At 36.5% G+C, this 21284-nt stretch overlaps 1 protein-coding gene across 1 annotated transcript in view; it reads right to left on the bottom strand.

Annotated features, from left to right (window-relative positions):
• PEX7 (peroxisomal biogenesis factor 7) overlaps positions 1 to 21284 on the bottom strand; it is a 78858-nt gene that overhangs the window by 8698 nt on the left and 48876 nt on the right. The window contains exon 9 of the mRNA XM_058735402.1: positions 17256 to 17355. Within this exon, the coding sequence (XP_058591385.1) occupies positions 17256 to 17355 (100 nt within the window). The remainder of the gene's footprint in view (positions 1 to 17255; positions 17356 to 21284) is intronic.

Below are 21284 nucleotides of genomic sequence, written 5' to 3'. Positions count from 1 at the left end.
TAAACAAATCCAGTCGATAGAAAGTTTATAATAAAAATATACCACTGGTGGATCAAATAAGACCTCTTATAGAACATCCAGAATAATAATGGTTATAGAAATGCAAATTTTGGAAAAGGAAACCTTGTAATGAAAATAGCTTTAAATACATATATAATTTAGAAAATGCATTATAGTCCTTAATGTTATCAATTCTTTCCATTGTATTAAAATGTTTACACAGGCCACTGATAAGGTAACTTATTTCAAATGATGTAATATGGCTGTTAATATAAGAAAGAATTCCTACTGTCCCAGTAAGAGATTTAGTGTACTGACAAGTTTCCCATTTCCTATTTATACTCTTTTCTCTCATTATACTCTTTTCTCTCAATTTTGTGGACAATTGCTTTTGCCCTTGGGAAACTTGTTCAATTTATTGTAATTACCTGTATGACATATGGCCTCTTTAGTGAAAACGAACAAAAGAAACAGGCAGAAGGATATAGAGAGAATGAAAAAAAATCTCTAACAGTCAATTCTAAATTTGGAAAAGGCAGACTGGTTATTATGTTGAAGTGTATTAAATTATGAGCTAGAGAAAGAACACGTTTTACCTACTCTACCAACTTATAGTAGGAAGTGACTATAGAGAAGAACATAGTTTATCATGTTAATGATTATGGAGTTTAAGTAAAAGTAAGGAAAGAGTTGACGGATATACTAAAACAAATTCTTTTCATTCATTCATTCATTCACTCACTCGCTCATTCAGTTCAATATTTATTTAGTACATACACATCAAGTAGTTTGCATTAATCTACTATGTATCTCCTGGTAGAGAGTTGGCGCTCAAATATTTACTGAAGCAAAAAAGGAAAGAAGAGAAGGAAGAGAAGAACTTGTTCTGGACTTTGAAAGGCAGAAATACTTTGTACAGGCAGAAGAAATATGGAGATGACAAATAACAACTGGTAGGTAATAGAGGGATTACATAGGATAGTGGGAAATAAAATTAGAAAGCAATAGAGATTATATGGGGCACCTGGGTGGCTCAGTCCATTAAGCATCCCACTTTCGCTTAGGTCATGATCTCATGGTCCATACGGTCAAGCCCTGCATCAGGCTCTCTGCTGTCAGTGCAGAGCCCGCTTTGGATCCTCTGTCCCCCTCTCTCTCTGGCCCTACCCCACATGTGTTCTCTCTCTCAAAAACAAACATTAAAAAAAAACAGAAAGCAATACAGATTATAGTGAATCTTAAAAGCAAGATTAGAAATTCAGACTCTATCTTGAAGGTAATGGGCTGCCTCTTGCAGGTTTCTAGATGACATGCTAAAGGTGATAAGTTAACTGTGCTGATTTGTAAATTAAAGCAGGCATGTAAGTAGGGTGGCAGAAGGATAACAGTCAGAGTAGCTAAGAGCGTCGCAGGAGTGGCTGATCATGAGTGCCAAAATGAGAAAGACCTGCTGGGAGGCAAATGCAGTATCTTTATGAGATGAGAAACACATAAAACAGGACAGTGATGAGGAAAAAAAAAAAAAAGTACTCTGTTGCAGGAACATGGTAGGTCTTTTCACTTATTCTAACCTTTTTAAAGGTCTCTTGATAAATACACATAATTTCTTTACCTAGAATCCTGCACATTTAAAATTTGTTTTCCTCTGCGTATCATCACACAAATGCACACACATGCACACACAGTTGTTGCCCCACAAAAGTAATTTTTACCATTTGATTTTCTAACTGATGATTATTGACATCTACACAGTATTCATTTTTGTACATTTTTACTGATCTTATTGAACTCTCTCATTGTTTTTAATAGGTTCAAAGCTGATGTTCTGGATTATAACACTGACAATCATACGGAGTCAATATGAAGAACGCCATGTCAATATTTCTACCTTTTAAAGATATTTATATCCTATCTTGTTTTCTTCTGTTACTGACTGGCTATACCTCTTAGAACCATGTTGACGATCAGTAGTAAAGATGGTGATTCTCGTCTTGTTCCTACCTTTAATGAAGCCACCGACAAAGGACAGATTTGCATTATGGAAAGCTCTCCCCTGAAGCAGCGTTGAGAATCAATGGAATGATGAAAAGAGTTTAGGGACCAGTTAGGAGATTACTGTGGTAACCACAGCAGAGATACTAATAAATGCTTACCTAAGGCAGTAGAGCTAGAAGGGAACGAATGGTCCAGATTTCAGAGATATTGGTGAGGAAAAATTCATCAACTTGATGCACACTTGAATTTAGGGAGACAAGAAAACTAGAATGACTCTCAGGTCTAGCCCATCACACAATCAATTAAGAATACCAGAGGAAGAAAAGTAAGACATCTACTGAGATCATACAGTAAACACGATTGGATAAATGGGACAAGAATCACTAGCGTATAATAAAATGACAGCTTCAAGGAAAAGGTACATACAAGTAAGAGGACTAAGAATTGGATATTGAAGAATGTCTACTTTTGTAAGGATTATAAGGAAGAAACTGGCAAAGGAGATAAAGACATTTGGCAAAGGGGTTAGGAAGATGAGGTTAGCACAATTAGCATTAAAGTAATAGGAGGGGAAGATTTTTCTTTAATAGATAAAGAAGAAAGAAGTGTGAGAAAAGGCTAACTTGGTTTTTAGGAGTTTACTGGTGACCTCTTTGGGCTTAACTTCAATTGAATGATGAGAGGCAGACTGACATAGGGGCTTAAAAAGAGGGGCGCCTGGGTGGCGCAGTCGGTTAAGCGTCCGACTTCAGCCAGGTCACGATCTCACGGTCCGTGAGTTCGAGCCCCGCGTCGGGCTCTGGGCTGATGGCTCAGAGCCTGGAGCCTGTTTCCGATTCTGTGTCTCCCTCTCTCTCTGCCCCTCCCCCGTTCATGCTCTGTCTCTCTCTGTCCCCAAAATAAATAATAAAATAAAAAAATAAAAAGAGAATGATGATTTTGAGAAACTAAAAGCAGCAGGTAAACCTACTAATTCTTGATGTCTAATAATGGAAGAAAACCCAAATTTACTGGTAGGGAGATATGACAGTGAGGCCAAGTGAGTTTTGAAAATAGACAACAGAACTGAATGAAGATCTGAAACACAGTGTACAACTGAGGGAGGAAAGACCTGGATGAGGAAGCCAGTGAGAAAATCAGGCACCGGCTGGAGAGAAGGGGAAACAGAGATAGAACATAAATATTTTGAGGTCATAGAGATGGAAGAAGATATTTATTCATTCTTGTCTATTTTTACAATCAAGTAGGAAGTAAAGTCAAATGTTCAGAGTGTTCATGATACTGTGGAAGGCTGAGAAAAGACGTGGAGAATGTGCACAAAACATGTGATTTTTGAAAAAATCAAAGCGACTTCAAAGGTAAGTTGAGTAGGACCAAGAACCCAGATGAAATTTTTTTCTGAAAAAGTAAACTGTAGTGTGCCAAGTCAGCAATTTTGCCTGGTTTTTCAGAAACAATGACAAGGAGGTAAGAAAAGTGCATGATTCAGGATTGGGATCCCAGAGGCAGCAGAGACTAAGGTGGGAACAATTCTGGAAGTTCTCACTGCTAAGGGTTGTCTATGAAGCACAGTAGGCTGTAGACACAGGGTAACACATCCGACTTAGGAACACATCCAAGAACCTACAAAGCTGAGCCTGGGAATGCTTTACACCTGGGGGAAAACTGGCCCTTGTTACAGAATTTTTTTTTTAATTTTTTTTTTCAACGTTTATTCATTTTTGAGACAGAGAGAGACAGAGCATGAACAGGGGAGGGGCAGAGAGAGAGGGAGACACAGAATCTGAAACAGGCTGCAGGCTCCGAGCTGTCAGCACAGAGCCCGACGCGGGGCTCGAACTCACGGGCCGTGAGATCACGACCTGAGCCGAAGTCGGACGCTCAACCGACCGAGTCACCCAGGTGCCCCCAGAATTTTAAGCTAAAAGTCACACAACTATGAAAGCATCAAAAAGGAAACAACAGAGACGAATGCCTGAGGACACTGGATGCTTCTGGCACATGTTCTTTTTCAATTCTAAAGCCAGTCTGTGACAAATGTAGAAAATATCACCTCAGATAAAAAGTGAAAAAGATATGGTTATCCTACTACCAATAATGCTGGTCTTCTTCTAAAATCAAATTTTCCAACCTCATACTGAGAATTTCAAAATATTTTTATGCACTACCAACCTACATCTAAGATTGTAGACGTAAAAGTTTGAATCAAAATATGAGCTGAATTTTTTTAAATTTATTTTTAGTTTTGAGAGAGAGAGTGAGAGCTGGGGAGTGGGGGAGAGGGGCTGAGGGAGAGAGAAAGAATATTTTTTAAAATTTTTTTTAAATTTTATTTTAGAGAGAGCATGTGAGTAGGAGAGAGGGGCTGAGGGAAGGGGAGAAAGAATCTTTCTTTAATTGTTAAAAAATGTTTATTTATTTTTTAGAAAGAGAGAGAGAGAGAGAGAAGTGTGAGTGGGGGAGGGGCAAAGAGAGAGGGAGACACAGAGTCTAAAGCAGGCTCCAGGCTCTAAGATATCAGCACAGAGCCTGATGTGGGGCTTGAACTCACAAACCGTGAGATCATGACCTGAGCCGAAGTCGGACGCTCAACTGACTGAACCACCCAGGCGCTCCTGAGCTGAATTTTTAAATGACACCTAATTTTTAAAAATTTCATTATAATTTTATTTTTTAATTGAGATTAACTGACATGTAACATTATGTTAGTTTTAGGTGTACAACATAATGTTTCAATATATGTATGTATTCCTAATATTTTCTTACTAAAATGTCAACAAAGTCAAAGGTACTTTTAAAAACACATCTATAGAACTAGTTTAAATCAGAACCAAATCTAAGCATCTTCCACTGAAACAAAATGAAAATATACAAAATTTCTTTTGCCCAATTAAACAAAATTTTTTTTAGTGCATACATGTTCCTATCATGGATAGCCTAGGGTATCCACTCAATTGAGATTATATTTATCAAGAATTTTAGGAGTCCCAGAAGATAAATCTACCTATATAATATAACCACAACTATGAAAAATATGCATATATATGGAAAATGACTGGAAGAGTAGTTACTTTGGGGAAGGATAAGGGGGCCAGATGTGAGAGGAAACACAAGAGAGCTTTCTAGGATGCTGGATGCTGCTCTATATCTTCACCTGAATGAGGTTACACAGGTGTGGTCCTTTCTTGATAACTTAATTGAGCTGCTTACTTAAAATATGTACATTTTCAATAAATAAATAAATAAATAAATAAATGCATTTTCCAACAGGGATGTTACACTTCAAATAAAAATTTCTAAAAAAAAAAAAAAAAAAAAAAAAAAGACTGGAAAGAAACATACTAATATGGTATCACAGAGATTCTTTCTAAAGTGGTAGGACTATGGAAATCTTTTCTCTTTCTTCTGAATGTTATTTCCCAATTTCATCATGAGAAAAAAAAGATCAACTTCATGAAACATAGAGATTATATTTTGGAATGAACTAATAATGTCTACCTTAGAAGACATTAAAAAGAGAAGTAACTGTCACCCAAAAGGAATGTGTAACAATATGTAAACCTATTCTCAGATTATAAGTACTAAATTAAACGTCAATGAGCATTCAAAGGAGCAAGGTTGATACTGCAGAGCACAAAGTCAGGAATTCTAAAAATATATTAATACAGAAAATTCTAATTATACAAACGGGAATATTACAGGTCTAGGATCATATGTCTAAAAACAGAAAAAGGGTATCTAATTTAGAAGTAATAAGGATAAGAGAGAAAAGAGAAAATGCCAGAGCTGTACAAATCATGATCAGAGGGGAAAAAATCAAAGAAAAATTTTCTGAACTGAAAGATAACTTCAGCCTGGTTAACAAGAGGGGGCATAGAGCATTTTTCAGCAATTATCCTCAAAGAATGACCCTAGGTACTTATTTGTCAAGTTTTAAACCTTTAAAGACAAGATCTTACGTCTGTCAAGAAGAAAGGAGGTATAACACAAGAATGCTTTTGAATCTCATTTTTCAGATCTCTAAGAAAAGAGACGCTAAAAAAAGAAAAAGGCATTAGAAATACAAGAACTCAGATAAATCTCTTTTAAGATAAAGAATATATTAAGACACAAAGACCTAAAATAACGTCAGCAAAGTCCTATGGCTGTTAAGATCACAAGAGACAACAAATTTTTAAAAACAGATGGGAAGGTACTTTCTAAAAGGTGAGAGAAAGATACTTTCTAAGGGAATAAAATATGAACAAAGGGTGAAATTAACATGCAATCAGTAAACCTGACCACATATTGTGAGAATAAAGGATAAATATGTCAAAAATAACTTAAACTGCCAACTATACCAACAAAAGGTTAATGTGATGGATTTTTAAATGGCTACAAATTCATTGCAGCTACTCCCACCAAGAAATGGAATCTATTTTTCTTACTCTCTGACTCTGAGCTGGCCTCGTGACTTGCTTTGCAACAGGTGGACTGCTGTGTGAACTTCTAAATCTAGTGCTGGAGATACCTGGCAGCTTTTACTCTTGCCCTGTTGGAAATCTACACCTGCTAAGTGAAGAAGCCTGAGCTCATCTGGAGACACGTGACACAGATGACAACCAGCACTACACCCTAGACACGGGAGTGTGGCCACCTTAGACCAGTCAGCTCTAGTTAAGTCACCAGGTGACCGGAGTCACATGAGGGACCCAAGGTGAGACCAACAGAACTGCCTGGCTGAGCCCAGCCCAAATTGCTGACTCACAGAATTGTAAGCAAAGAAAATTATTGTTTAAGTCATTAAGTTGTGGGAGAGTTTGTTTTATAGCAATAGATAACTGAGATAAAGTAAGTGTGAGAAAAATAGGGACATGCACCAAGAACTTAACTAGTATCTCCCTACAAAGGAGTTAAATTCTACTTGGCAAAAACATAAATTAATAATATAAACAATACAAATATTTGTGTTAAATGTGCTCATGCTAGATACGTAAAAAATATATTGGTTGAGGTCATCATCTTAGTTTGAAAAAAAGAATAAATTTTTAAAGACAAATTCACAGGGAGAAACATAGACAAATTCATCACTGAAAATATACAGAAAGTAACTAGATCCTAGAACTTGGGAGTTAGAAAACTTCTTTGAATCCCAAATCCAATAGTCTGGACCTAGTGAGTTTCTCAAAATCTCTCACATATCTACCACTTTTAATATGTCTTTTAATTTGGATGTTTAGATCATTTACTTTTCTTTTTTCTTCCTTCCTTTCTTCCTTCTTTCCTTCCTCCCCCCCTTCCTTCCTTCCTTCCTTTTTTATTTAAGTAAGTTCAATTCCCAACATGGTGCCTGAACTCACTGAGTCATCCAGGCACACCTAGAACATTTACATTTAGTATAATTTTGAATACTTTGATTTAAAGGCTTCCACATACAAGATCATGTCCTTGGCAAAAAGAAATTAATTTTACTTCTTCCTTTTCAATTTAGATGCATTTTTTTTCCTTTTCTCGATTGATTGTTCTAACTAAAACTTCCAATACTGTGTTTAATAGAAATGGTGAAAGCAAGCATCCTTGTCTTATTCCTGATCTTAGAGGAAAAGCTTTCAGTTTTTCACCACAATGTTGGATGTAGGTTTTTCTATATGGCCTTCATTATGCTGAGATAATTGATATTTTTCATAATTATCTCCACTATTAGCTTAATAGTTATAGCTCCTTCTCTAAAACTTCTTAGAGGTTAACATGGGGTTTACAATATACATCTTGAATTTATCACAATCTACCTTCAAATATTATATGACTTCATATATAGTAATAACTTTATAATAGTGTACTTCCAATTCTTCTTTCTTGTTTTATTGTTGTCATACATTTAACTTTTGCATATACTATGAATTATATAATATACTGTATGCAAATATATTGCATACAAACCTATTTTTGTTTTAGGTCAAAACTTAATGTTAAGTTTAAAACTGTCTTGTACATTTACTTACTTTTTGCCATTTCCAGTTATAGTAAAACCCTGGATTACGAGTAATGTTCTGTGAGTGTTCCACAAGACGAGCAAACATTTCTAATAAATTTTTTTTTTTTAATTTTTTTTTCAACGTTTTTTATTTATTTTTGGGACAGAGAGAGACAGAGCATGAACGGGGGAGGGGCAGAGAGAGAGGGAGACACAGAATCGGAAACAGGCTCCAGGCTCCGAGCCATCAGCCCAGAGCCTGACGCGGGGCTCAAACTCACGGACCGCGAGATCGTGACCTGGCTGAAGTCGGACGCTTAACCGACTGCGCCACCCAGGCGCCCCTATAATAAATTTTTAACTTGATAAACAAGCTATGTCTTGCGATAGGAGTAGTACGTGATGCTCATTATCACATGATCACAACTGAGTCAATGGTTCTTCTCTCTCTCTCGTTGTGGGATTGTGGGTGATCATCTCCTATGCTCAGATGCTTGGTCTCAGGCCATGGTGTTTGGCAGAAATCAGTGACTTTTCAGAACATTGGAAGGTGCCCACAACTGGCATTAGTGTATTTTTTGTCACTTTGAAGTACCTATGGACAGTCCTTTGCTTTTCCATACAAGAATAAGCTTAGGAATGCTTTGCTTCACTCTAGGTCAGGCTGCCTGCAGATATAGGCCCTTTCCTCTGCTGCCTTATTGCCAATTACATTAAATCCAGTATATGACAAGAGTTTATTAATACTGTACTGTCGTCAACATCTGTGCTAGCAAATACAATGGCCCCATGCAGAAAAAGGTTGAAAGGAAAGGCAGTAAGAAGGAGACGATTACAGTGGAAGCTAAGAAGGAAATCATCGAGAAGTACAAATGAGGTATGTGATGGCTGAAACTGCAAGATTTTGTAAGAAGTCTATGTCTGCATCTTGTCTGCAGAGGAGGAGGAGAAAAAGGTGGAGGAATCCCTCACTTTAAAAGATATTAGGGAGATGTATAAAATGTGGGAAACAGTGCAAAATTTTGTAGAAAAGCACCACCTGAATAAGGCTGTGACATTGCAAACAATAAATCTGTTTAATGACAATGCAATGTCACATTCCTGTGAAATCCTCAAAAGAAGGCAAAAGCAAGTGTCATTGGATAGGTTCCTTGTGAAAGCTGCATGAAAAGAAAAAGATTCCACTGAGCCAATAGATTGCAGTGATTCTGTCAGTGATAGTGAAAGTTATCCTACACAATAACCCTCCTCTCTCTTGTCTCCATCACACCAGCCACAAAGGTTTTCAAAGGGAAGCACAGGTTAATTTATTTTTCTTTATATTTTGTATTTTTTATGTATTATATTACAACATTGTAATCATTTTTATATGAATATTTTTGGGTTGTGGAATGAATCATCTTGAGTTTCCATTATTTCTTATGGGGAAATTTGCTTTGATATACAAGTGCTTTGGATTAACAAGCACATTTCTGGAATGAATTATGCTCGTAAACCAAGGTTTTACTGTATTTTCTTTTTTTCTTCTTCCTTTCCTTCCCTCTCATCATTCCTGCCTTCACTTCTTTCTTTTATCCTTCCTTCTTCCCCTCTTCCCTCTGTCTGCCTCTTTCTTTTCATTTGGTCTGAGTATATTTCTTCTGACAGAACTTCCTTTAACATTGCTTGTAACACAGATGTGCTCTCAGCTTTTGTCTGAAATTTCCTCTTTATAGTCAAAAGATCCCTCTTTACATCCTTCATTCAGTACTTTAAAAAGACATTCCTCTGTCTTGTGGCTTACATAGTTTCTGACACAAAGTCTGCTGTAATACTTATCTAGATTCTCCTGGATATTTCTTTTTTCTGACTGCCTTTAAAAATTTCTTTTTATCTTTGGTTTTTAGCAGTTTGAATATGGGTATACCTTGATGTGTTGTTTTGTTTGTTTGTTTGTTTGTTTGTTTAAATCCTCTCTGGGATTCTCAAATCTGTAGTTTGACTCTTATTATTTTTGGAAAATTGTTTTTAAATATTTCTTCTTCCCTATTTGCTTTCTCCCCTTCGGGACTCCAATTACGTACGTGTAAGAACATGTGATATTATCCCACAGATGCCAGACGCTCTCTTTTATTTCTTTTATTTCCCTCATTCTTGTTTCCTCATATTGTTTCAGCTTGGCTAGTTTCTAGTGACCTATCTGTCTCTAAATTCGTTGATGAGTCTTCTGATGGGAACACTGAAGGACTGCATCTCTGATACTATAAATAAACTACTTCTTTCATTGGACTCTTTCTTATATTTTTATCTCTCAGCTGAAATCCCTCATCTGTTCACACAATGTCCTCTTGTCCCACTGGATCTCATATTTGTATAGCAGCTGTATCTTCTTCCTGTGCTCTGCCACAAGTAAAGCAGTCCTGGTGTCCCATCTCTCCTTGGAAGGAGGGGTCTATCCCTCCTTGGACTTCAGACCACTTGTTTGCCCTACCACCTCAGGTCTCTGATGGGTTCAAAGTCTGATTTTGTAGTTTGTCTGACTTTTTCTTATTTTTACAGTGGAAGAATGCTTTTTCATCTTTTTATATCTTAGGGAATATCAGAATGTCCATTTCTTTTTTTCTTAAACATCTTCACCAAGGTGAAACTTAAATACCATAAAATTTACCCATTTTAGGTGTACGAGTCAATGATTTTTAGTGCTTTTACAGGGCTGTTCAGTTATCACCACAATTCAGTTTTAGAACATTTCCATCATTCCCCCCCAAATCCTCTGTGTCCATCTGCAGACAATTCCCATTCTCATCCCCTACCCCAAATAACCCACTAATCTCCTTTCTATCTCTACAGATCTACCTATTCTGGACATTTTCTATAAATGAAATTATACATCATATGGTCTTTGCATCTAGCTTCTTTCATTAGCATAATGCTTCAGAGATTAATCTATGTTGTAGCATGTATCAAACTGTTCCTTTTTACTCCTGAATAGTATTCCATTGTATTAATATACCACATTGTTTATCCTTTCAGCAGCTGGATAACATTTGGAAACATTTGGATTGCTCCCACTTTTTGCCTAAGAACATTCACACACAAGTCTTTGTGCAGACCTATATTTTCATCTCTTTTTGTTAGTTATCTAAGAGTGTAATTGCTGAAATGTATGGTAAATATTTACATTTAACTTTTTTTTTTTTTTTTTTTTTTTAAATTTTTTTTCAACGTTTTTTATTTATTTTTGGGACAGAGAGAGACAGAGCATGAACGGGGGAGGGGCAGAGAGAGAGGGAGACACAGAATCGGAAACAGGCTCCAGGCTCCGAGCCATCAGCCCAGAGCCTGACGCGGGGCTCGAACTCACGGATCGCGAGATCGTGACCTGGTTGAAGTCGGACGCTTAACCGACTGCGCCACCCAGGCGCCCCTACATTTAACTTCTTAAGAAACTGTCAACTTTTCTAAAGTGACTGCAACATTTTATATTTCTACCAGCAATACGTGGGAGTGTCTTCCTTCTTGAATTACTTTCTTCTTTCAACTTCAAAGACACTATACTTTTCTAGTTTTTCTTTTATCTTACTGGCCATTCCTTCTCAATCCCCTTTACTGGATTCTCTTCTTTCAAACTTCTAGAATTCCTTCTGAGCTTCTTCTTTATTTATATACTCTCTCTAGAGAATTTTAATCTGCCCCCGAGTCTTAATATCATTTTTATGCCAAAAGCTCCCAAATTTGTATCTGTTACCCTAAACTCTTCCCTGAGGTAGACAAGCCTAAATCTATTTACCTAACATCTCCATTTGAATGTCTAACAGGAGACATCTCCAGTATAACTCCAGATTGTTTCCTATCCCAAATTACCTCTTCTTCCCTTATCTCAGCTACCTCTTCTTCCCTTATCTCAGCAAATTAAGCCATTGTCCACCTTGTTTTCTAGATCCTTGTTTTCTAGGAGTAATCACTGATTTTCCTGTTTCTTTGATGGCCATTTGTAATCTATCAACAAATCCTACTTACTATCTCCAAAGTAAACCATGTGAAATTTCCAGCAATTTTATAAGGTTCAAGCTAATATATGCTGAAACTTTCCATCTCAAAATCTCTTAGATTTTAAGGCACCATTATCTTTGGCCTGGATTACATCAAGTCACTCTAAGCTGCCCTCCCAGCTTTACCTGTCGTCTATTCTCCCATAGCAGACAGAACGATCTCCTAAAAACACAAATCAGGGGTGCCTGGCTGGCTCAGTCAGTTAAGAGTCCAATTTCAGCTCAGGTCATGATCTTACAGTTTGTGGATTTGAGCCCCATATTGGGCTCTCTGCTATCAGCACAGAGCCCACTTTGGATCTTCTGTCTCCCTCTCCCTCTTCCCCTCCCCCACTTGCTTTCTTTCTCAAAATTAAATAAACATTTAAAAAAATAAAAAATAAAATAAAATTAGAACACAAATCACTGGACAGCCACATATAAAAGAATGAAACCTGATACTATCTTAGCCCATATACGAAAATTAACTCGACATGGATTAAAGACTTGAAGCCATAAAACTCCAAGAAAAAAACATAGGCAGTAAGCTCCTTGACATCAGTCTTGGCAACAAGAATTTGGATTTGATTCTGAAAGGAAGGACAACAAAAGGAAAAATAAACAAGGGGAATGACATCTAACTAAAAAGCTTCTGCACAGTAAAGGAAATCTTAAACAAAATGAAAGGCAGAATGGGAGAAAGTATTTGCAAATCATATGCGATAAGGGGTTAATATCCAAGATAAACAATGAACTTCTACAACTCAATAGCAAAACCACCAATAATTCAATTAAAAAACGGGCAGAAGCTCTGAACAGACATTTTTCTGAAAAAGAAAGACGGCAATTATCAAAATGACAAGAAATGGTAAGTGTTGGCAATAAGTGTGGAGAAAAGGGAACCCTTGTAAACTATTGGTAGGAATGTACATAGGGCAACTGCTATAGAAAACAGTATGGAAGTTCCTTAAAGAATTAAAAATAGAACTACCATACAATCCAGCAATTTAAAAAAAATTTTTTTTAATGTTTTTATTTATTTTTGAGACAGAGAGAGACAGAGCATGAACAGGGGAGGGGGCAGAGAAAGAGGGAGACACAGAATCCAAAGCAGGCTCCAGGCTCTGAGCTGTTAGCACAGAGCCCGATGTGGGGCTTGAACTCACGGTCTGTGAGATCATGACCCGAGCCAAAGTTGGACGCCCAACTGACTGAGTCACCCAGGCACCCCTCCAGTGATTTTACTTCTTGGTATTTATCAAAAGAAAATGAAAACACTAATTTCAAAAGATACAGGTACCCCTATGTTCATTGCAACATTATTTACAATAGCCACAATATAAAAATAACTACATGTCTGTCAATGGGTGAATGGAGAAAGAAAATAAAGCATATATACAAAACTATTAAGCTATAAAAAAGAATGAAATCTTATCACTTTTGATAATATGGATGGACCTTGAACTCATAACGTTAAGAGAAATCAGACAGAGAAAGGCAAATACCATATGATCTTGCTATATGTGGAATCTTAAAAAATTCAAAAACCAAAAAAACAAAACAAGCAAGCTCATAGATACAGAGAACAGATTGGTGGTTACCAGAAAGCACGGAGTGAGGAGTAGGAGAAATGGGTGAAAGGGGTCAAAAGTTGCAAACTTACACTTATAAAATAAATAAATCCTGGGTATATAATATACAGCATGGTGACTATAGTTAATAATACTGTACTATATATTTGAAAGTTTCTTTTAAAAAAAAATTTTTTTTAACGTTTATTTATTTTTGAGACAGAGAGAGACAGAGCATGAACGGGGGAGGGTCAGAGAGAGGGAGACACAGAATCTGAAACAGGCTCCAGGCTCTGAGCTGTCAGCACACAGACCGACGCGGGGCTCGAACTCACAGACCGCGAGATCATGACCTGAGCCGAAGCCGGCCACTTAACCGACTGAGCCACCCAGGCGCCCCTGAAAGTTTCTAAGAGAGACCTTAAAAGTCTTCATCACAAGAAAAACTTTTTTTGTAACTGTGTGTGGTGACAGGTGTTAACTAGATTTGATTATTTTTCAATATGTATAAATGTCAAATCATTATGCTGTACATCTGAAATGTCAGTTATACCTCAATAAAGAAAACCCACAAATCAATTTCTATAATTCTTCTGCTTTTCAATCTCTAATGGCAATAACAAAGAAAATCAAACACAGTGTGGCCTAAAAGTCCTCACACAATTTGGCCCCTACTTAGTTCCTATCACTTTCCCCTTCATTCAGTAGGATCCAGCCACCATGGCCTTCTTTCTGTCCCTTAATAATAACAAACCCATTGGCATCTCAAGGACTTGACAGTTGTTTCCCCTGTGAAAAACATTCTTGCTTTAGATTTGTGGATGGCTGGCTTCATTTCACTGTTCAGTTATCAGCTCACATTTCACTTTTCTTGGAGAGTCTTCCCCAGACCATTCAAGCAAAAGCACCCCATCATTCTCTATCAAATTGCTCCTATTCTGAATCATCTTTATTATTTGATTTCTCCCATAATATGGAAGCTCCACGACAGCAGGAATCTAGTCTGCTTTGTTCACTGGTTTATTCTTAGTGCCTAGGACAAGACCCAGCATTTAGTAGGCACCTGACAAATATGAATGAAGGCATATGTTCCCAAGGCATCCTTTGCCTCCCTCTGTTTTAGCACATATCACACTACACTGTAATTAAGTCCTGCACAGCTGTAGTAGATACTCAATAAATGTGACAGAATAAAAGACAGAATCAATGAATGTCAAAGAAAATCAAGAGAAACAGAAAAATAGTTATGTAATATTTTCAAAACATTAAAAATACATTAATAAAAGATCTATTAATAAAAACCTTTCAATATTTAATTTGTATGACCTACAATATATAGCAAAAATTATATAAAGCAAAGTTGGCTGACCTTGAAGAATAGGGAGAAACATAAACTTTAGTTGATAATCTTAACGCTCAATTTTTAAAAATATGACAAGTAAACAGACATATTTTTCTTAAATTCTAATGTTGAGAAATATGCCATAAATCAGGAAGAAATAATTTCTTCCATTCTCAAGTACTAGCCATGCTCCCCCCTACCCTGCTGCCCTGTCACAGGGTCTATGATATAATATTACTTCTGCCTATTTAGGATATCCCTTCTGTCTCTTCATTAGTTAACGCCTACTCATCCAACAGGTCTAAGATGAGCCTCACTTCCTTACAGATTTTTTATATAAGTTAAATATCTACCCTAATTATGAACCTTTGAGGTACAATGTACTTCTCCTTCATAGGCTTGTCACAGCTGTCTATTCACATTCATTTGTGAGAGTAGTTGATACAATGGTGGACTAAATGCTTTATAAAGACAGGGCCCATGTTTATTTTCATTCCTCACTGAATCCCCAGTACCTACTACAACGTCTGACATGATAATATCTGTACAAAGAATAAATGAATGAGAAGGAGTGGTCTTATTTTTAAGGTCCCTTCTAATCCCAAGATTCTGAGCCACTGTGAATTAACTCAGTGGAAATTTCTAGTACAATCGAACTGTATATTATGGCATTGAACCTGATGCTTATTTAGAGCTAAAAGACGACTGCTTCTCCATTCCTGTTTGCTCTCAATAGCAACTATTTCTTTAGCACAAATGGAATTTGGTTATTCAATTGGAAGAAATGGGTGGCAGTCACCAGCCTACACACACACACACACACACACACACACACACACAAATATGGCCATGGAATAAATCTCTTATTATTTAAGTGATTTTAAAATATGATTAATAAACATGAAATGATTAAGAAGTATGGTTAATATATCCTCTGAAAACAAAGTTCCTTTTTTTTTTTTTTTAATTTTTTTTTTCAACGTTTTTTATTTATTTTGGGACAGAGAGAGACAGAGCATGAATGGGGGAGGGGCAGAGAGAGAGGGAGACACAGAATCGGAAACAGGCTCCAGGCTCCGAGCCATCAGCCCAGAGCCTGACGCGGGGCTCGAACTCACGGACCGCGAGATCGTGACCTGGCTGAAGTCGGACGCTTAACCGACTGCGCCACCCAGGCGCCCCCAAAATTCCTTTTCATAAGGTGGTTCATGTGTGGAGAATTTGGAAAACACTTGGCACTCTGGGGGAGGAACTGCCGTGACTGTGTATGTCAAGGAGGCCACCGTTTGGGACTTCTGTGGCATGGGTTCACAGAAACATATGAAAAGGAAAGTATTTACTCAGGATCCTTTGTTTGGTATCGCCACATTTCAATACATACATTACAACTGTTTTAACTGGGACAGCAAACAGGTATGGTTATTTTATTAAAAGTCATCTATAAAAATGTATTTCTCAGGAAAGGAACTAGTTAATTTGAAGCACATTGTATTTACATTAAAGATAATGCTATTTTGCCCATGACTACTTCAGTTTCTTTTCTTCTTAGATGCCATTAAGTCATGTAAAAATAATTATTATAATGTTAATGAGAATATTCTAATGTCTAATGAGATTATTTTATTTATCTGAGAATATTTTAAACTGAGAATTATGTCTTAAGTTCCTAAAATTAAAAAAAACCCAAGTATCCATTTAAATTTAAGAATACAGTAATAAGAAATTGGATTTGCTTCTTGTCGAAGTTATAAAATTCATCATAAAAACATAATTTCTTAGTCATATTCTACATTTTCCACATAATACTTTGTTTCATGAATATGTTGGTGTTTTCACATAGTCTGTGTTATAAAGCACCTAATCACTCAAAATACTATTGTGTTTCTGACCTAAGTTTGTAATTTCCAAAACTGACACAGCATAAGAAAACCCTGAAGTATATTTAAAGTCCAAAATATTGACTCTCAAGTCCTTAAGAGAACAAAAGGGGGAAAATATAAAGTTTATTAATTAAAACAGTAGCCATTCTACTCTACTTGGTTCCCCCACCAGAAGCCTCTCTTTTGACATGTGGAGAAGAGGGTGACAGTCCCGACAGAAAAATGACCCACCCACCATCTCAACTGCTTAGTGGGACAGTCTTGACTCCCACCAACCTCTGAGGACAATCCTTCCCCATTTCATTCTTCTCTTGTCACACTATCCATTGGGAGAGGCCTACTCAAACGCTCATATTTATCGAACAAAAAGATCAGGTTAATTAAGTAAATGTACTTTGTACTGCCCTAAAGGCAAAAGTGTGTTCCTAAAAGCAACACAGGCCACACATAGAGCTATTTGTGAACTGTATGGGTAGAAACAAATCCAGAGACTGCACCCATTACCTGAGTAGGACTCTGAAGACTTAAATCTAAACCACAGGTAAACTCTGTATGATGTTCTACTGTTTCAAGAAGAGGATCAGGCTTTGAAAAGTTCCAGAATCTGTGAATATAAACAGAAGGAAATAATTTAAGTGCTAAAACTACCAAAAAGTGTATCTAAGAAAAAACAAACATTTACCATAGCAGAGTTTTGATCAAAACAGTTTCAACCAATTCATAAATACAGAGCCCCACTACTGATCTACTTTAAAAAATCTAATAAAGAAAAAATGTACTCCATTCTATTACATAAAGAACTGAAATTATTAATCAACCTACCCTTGTAAAAGATTATTATATTTCCATTAGTATACCTTGAAGGATAGAAGCTTAACAAATTTTAGTTAAAACATTTTTTTTTATATTGCACAAGGACATTTAAGATGAGAGACACTAGGCTTTTGTAGCAATTTCTAAAAGCATTCATGACTGTAAAATAAGGATATTGGATTACATGAACGCTAACATTTTATGATTTTAAATGCTACTTCATTTCTCAACAACTGACATGAAAAGATCTTAGGTTTAATTTACATTTCAACAGCAATTCAGATTCTTTAAGAAGAATCTGTTCTCTGTAATTCTGAAACTGTTTCTTTTTGAGGTGCAGCCTTTCTTATAAATTCCATATCAATGTAATTTCTAGAGTCAAGAAAAACTGAAATGTGTTCTCCTGGGCCAATATTAAGTATCCTATTTATCCTCTATAGACAGGGAGTGGTAATATTTACCATAATATGTCTCTGATTTCTACTGTACAGAGGAACTTGGCCCTATTTTCAATACACAGAATAGTACTTTATTTCTAAAGCTTTATTTGCTCATCATCTTTCTTATTTGACTCTAAACACTCCATAAAAATGTCACATTCAGAATCATAGAGTCATACTCCAATGCAGCCTCCCTAATGATCTGTAACCTGGAACACACTGAAGGTTTAGCGGATCTCTTTGAAAGAGAGTAAATACACAGAACCAACAGCCATAGTTTGTTTTACCTGGTCGTATTATTTCCCTAATAAATACAGGGTTGGTCTTATTAAGTTTGAAAAGGATTGTTGCTATGGATAAACCACTGTGTGGGTACCAGAGAGACAATGAATAAATAGCTCATTTATCAGATTACTGAAATCTACAAAATATTGAAGGAGATTTTACTTTTGAAAATTTCCTGTTCAAATAAATGAGGGAACAAGCTGCAGTCCTTCTCAGAAATCATGACAGCGGCTGCCACTGTCTTTGCATATTTGTTCCTTTGGGTCAAGAGATAGATATTGTACTGAAATCTAATTTTCTAGATTTTGATAATGTTTATATAAGCAAGAGTAAATAAGTCATCATGTAATTTGGTTTCTAAAACATGGTTATTCACTGATTTGCATTATTTGATACGGTAATCAAATGATTTTGTATATGCCCACTATGTTCCAAAAAATATTCAAAGTGGTTTTAAAAATATGTATTTAATATGGCAAAAAAAATGAGTTAGAGGAAGAGGACAGGGAAGTGAATTTGAACTGGCAAGGAGATTGATAAACAAAAATGAAAAGCATCCTCAACATCTCTTAAGGAAACACAGAGACGTTGTTTCACAGGCTGCTACTCACGAGTCAATGGCCTTATCCCAAGGACAGGTTAGTAGAATCATTCTAAGGGAAGGTCATCTTAATCTAGAGTATTTAGCTTTCTGACTTCATTTGGGATTTAGGTTTCATTTCAATAGAATGGATGGGCATTTGTCTTTAGACAAAGCATGAAAATTAGTTTCCAAACTTCAGTAGAACTTTTTAAGGATAAAAAAAAAAAGCAAAAGGATTCATTTGTACCCTCCTGACAAATTCCTGGGATGCAGCTTTTGTTACTATTTTTGTTGTTTTGAACCAGCTGACGCAAAGGCTGCCCCGAGGGCAAGACAGGTGGGCCTTAAGAAAATGGGGATGTCCAATAAGGATGCATGTGTGAAACCATCCAACTTCAGCTTGAAAGTATGAAAAAGGGAAGTCCCATATACAGAAGGGCTGGACCTCTATTCAAAAACTGAAGCTGGGGACACGGGGCTGGCTCACTCAGTAGAGGGAGTGACTCTTGATCTTTGTTTGGGTCATGAGTTTCAGCCCCATGTTGGGTGCAGGGATTACTTAAATAAATAAAACTAAAAAAAAAAAAAAAAAAAGTCCAGCTGAATTTGCTCTAATACATAGCTTGACGGGCAGTCATGGCATCACACAGTTCCACACCACAAAGTCACACTCATCATAACTTTAACCTGGGAAAAACTATCTGGTATCTACCTGCAATCTGCAAAAAAATTCATCAAATGAGATGCAAGCTAAAACTCTAAGGATACAATTTGGTGAAGGGAGTGTTAGTCCAGCAAAAGTCATAAAAGTGCTATCAGTTTATTACATCCAGTTCACAGCTCGGATAGAAATTATGTAATACACAAAGTGTACAAAAATTATGGTACAAAACTTATGAGAGGTTCATTTCCAGTTGAATGGCTACCTAGATGTCTAGATCAACATTCTCACTGAAAAAAAAAATCCTAGGTAACACTAAAAACAAACATCACCACAAAAACTAAGACCATCAGTAAAGAACACTCCAGTAAAAACTAGACTGAACCCAGAGCAGCACATCAACAAGTGAGCCAGCTTTTGCCTTGAGAGGGTCTGCTGAACAGGGAGGACCTGGGCTTGGACTTTCTTAACCTCGAGGGGATCAGGAGCCAGAACAATCAGGAAGATTAATATTAATATTTATAATTTAAAAATAATTTTCAGTAAGCTAAAATATCAGTACTATCAAGTTAAATACAGTAAATGGCACAAGCTAAATAAGTTGAGAAAATCAAAAGCTAAGCAATGTGTTTACACACAATAATAATTCATTTTTCCGTTGCTAATGGTTTTTTGAATTACAAAAGAAATATACGATTCATTTCCTCATTCCCACCCTCCAACATTGTTAATGCGTTGACGTGGCCACTTCCAGGACTGTTCTAGGTTTCTCCATTCCAGTTCCACCAAGAAGGGGTGAGCAGTAAGAGGGAGGTGAGCGTTTCTCCACATTTTCTCACATTTGCAACTCAGGGAGCGTGCAAGGTGTCTCCTTGCGATCTTTTCTGGATTCAGAGGTCCAGTACATTTCCATAGATCTGAGGGCCCTCATGTGCCTATCGCATAAGCAAAATAGGCTCCTTTTATTTGGAGACGTCGGGCTACATATATCACTACTTGGTCAAATAAGGCATATTATCGTTAAGTGTAATGTTTGTTTTGGTCCAGCACATAAACTACTTGGTGCCTTTTTGTCTCTTTGCTGATGAAATCACTGACTATTTAAGCTCTCTCTTGGGAAGTAAATCTACTGGACAGGCCTCCAATGATTAAAAATATTACAGAACTGTAGGAACATTTTTCATTTAAATTGGAAATGGCGAGAGAGAAAAATTCATCACAGTACAATGTCTTGGTTGAGTTCCTTTTTGCCTTTTGATTCCACAATTCTTTAACAAAGCAAGTATGTAGCACTGTGTTAAATAAAATATCTAAACTCTTTCAAAAATTAAATTGAAATTATTTTTTACTTTACTCAAATGGAATCTGAAATCCCTATACTAACACTTATGAAATTTTGCCAACATATGAGTTCAGTGGAAGGTTGATAATACTTTTCAAAATTCTTCTTTTTCCTTCCCTGTTCTCAACTTACGAGTTAGTCCATAACACTTTGTGAGTCTTTCCTACCTACAAATAAAGAGATGGGTAAAGCTTTAGGCTACTTTTCCATGCCTTACATGTACATTAATTTTAGTCAAGCTGAATTTTAATTAATTTTAGTTACATTAATTTTAGTGGTGTTTTTAAAATTCTAAGCAAATGGAACAAATATAATTCCCTGTTTGCACTGCTTGGGTCTCATGATCTCTAGGGTGATGAGCAAAATATTTTTGTCACAGAAGCTTCTTTTCTCATCACTGAATTTCTCA

Source organism: Neofelis nebulosa, chromosome 6 (genome assembly GCF_028018385.1).
Source record: "Neofelis nebulosa isolate mNeoNeb1 chromosome 6, mNeoNeb1.pri, whole genome shotgun sequence".
In the NCBI taxonomy this organism is placed as follows: domain Eukaryota; kingdom Metazoa; phylum Chordata; class Mammalia; order Carnivora; family Felidae; genus Neofelis; species Neofelis nebulosa.
This window is presented reverse-complemented; position numbering and strand designations above follow the sequence as displayed.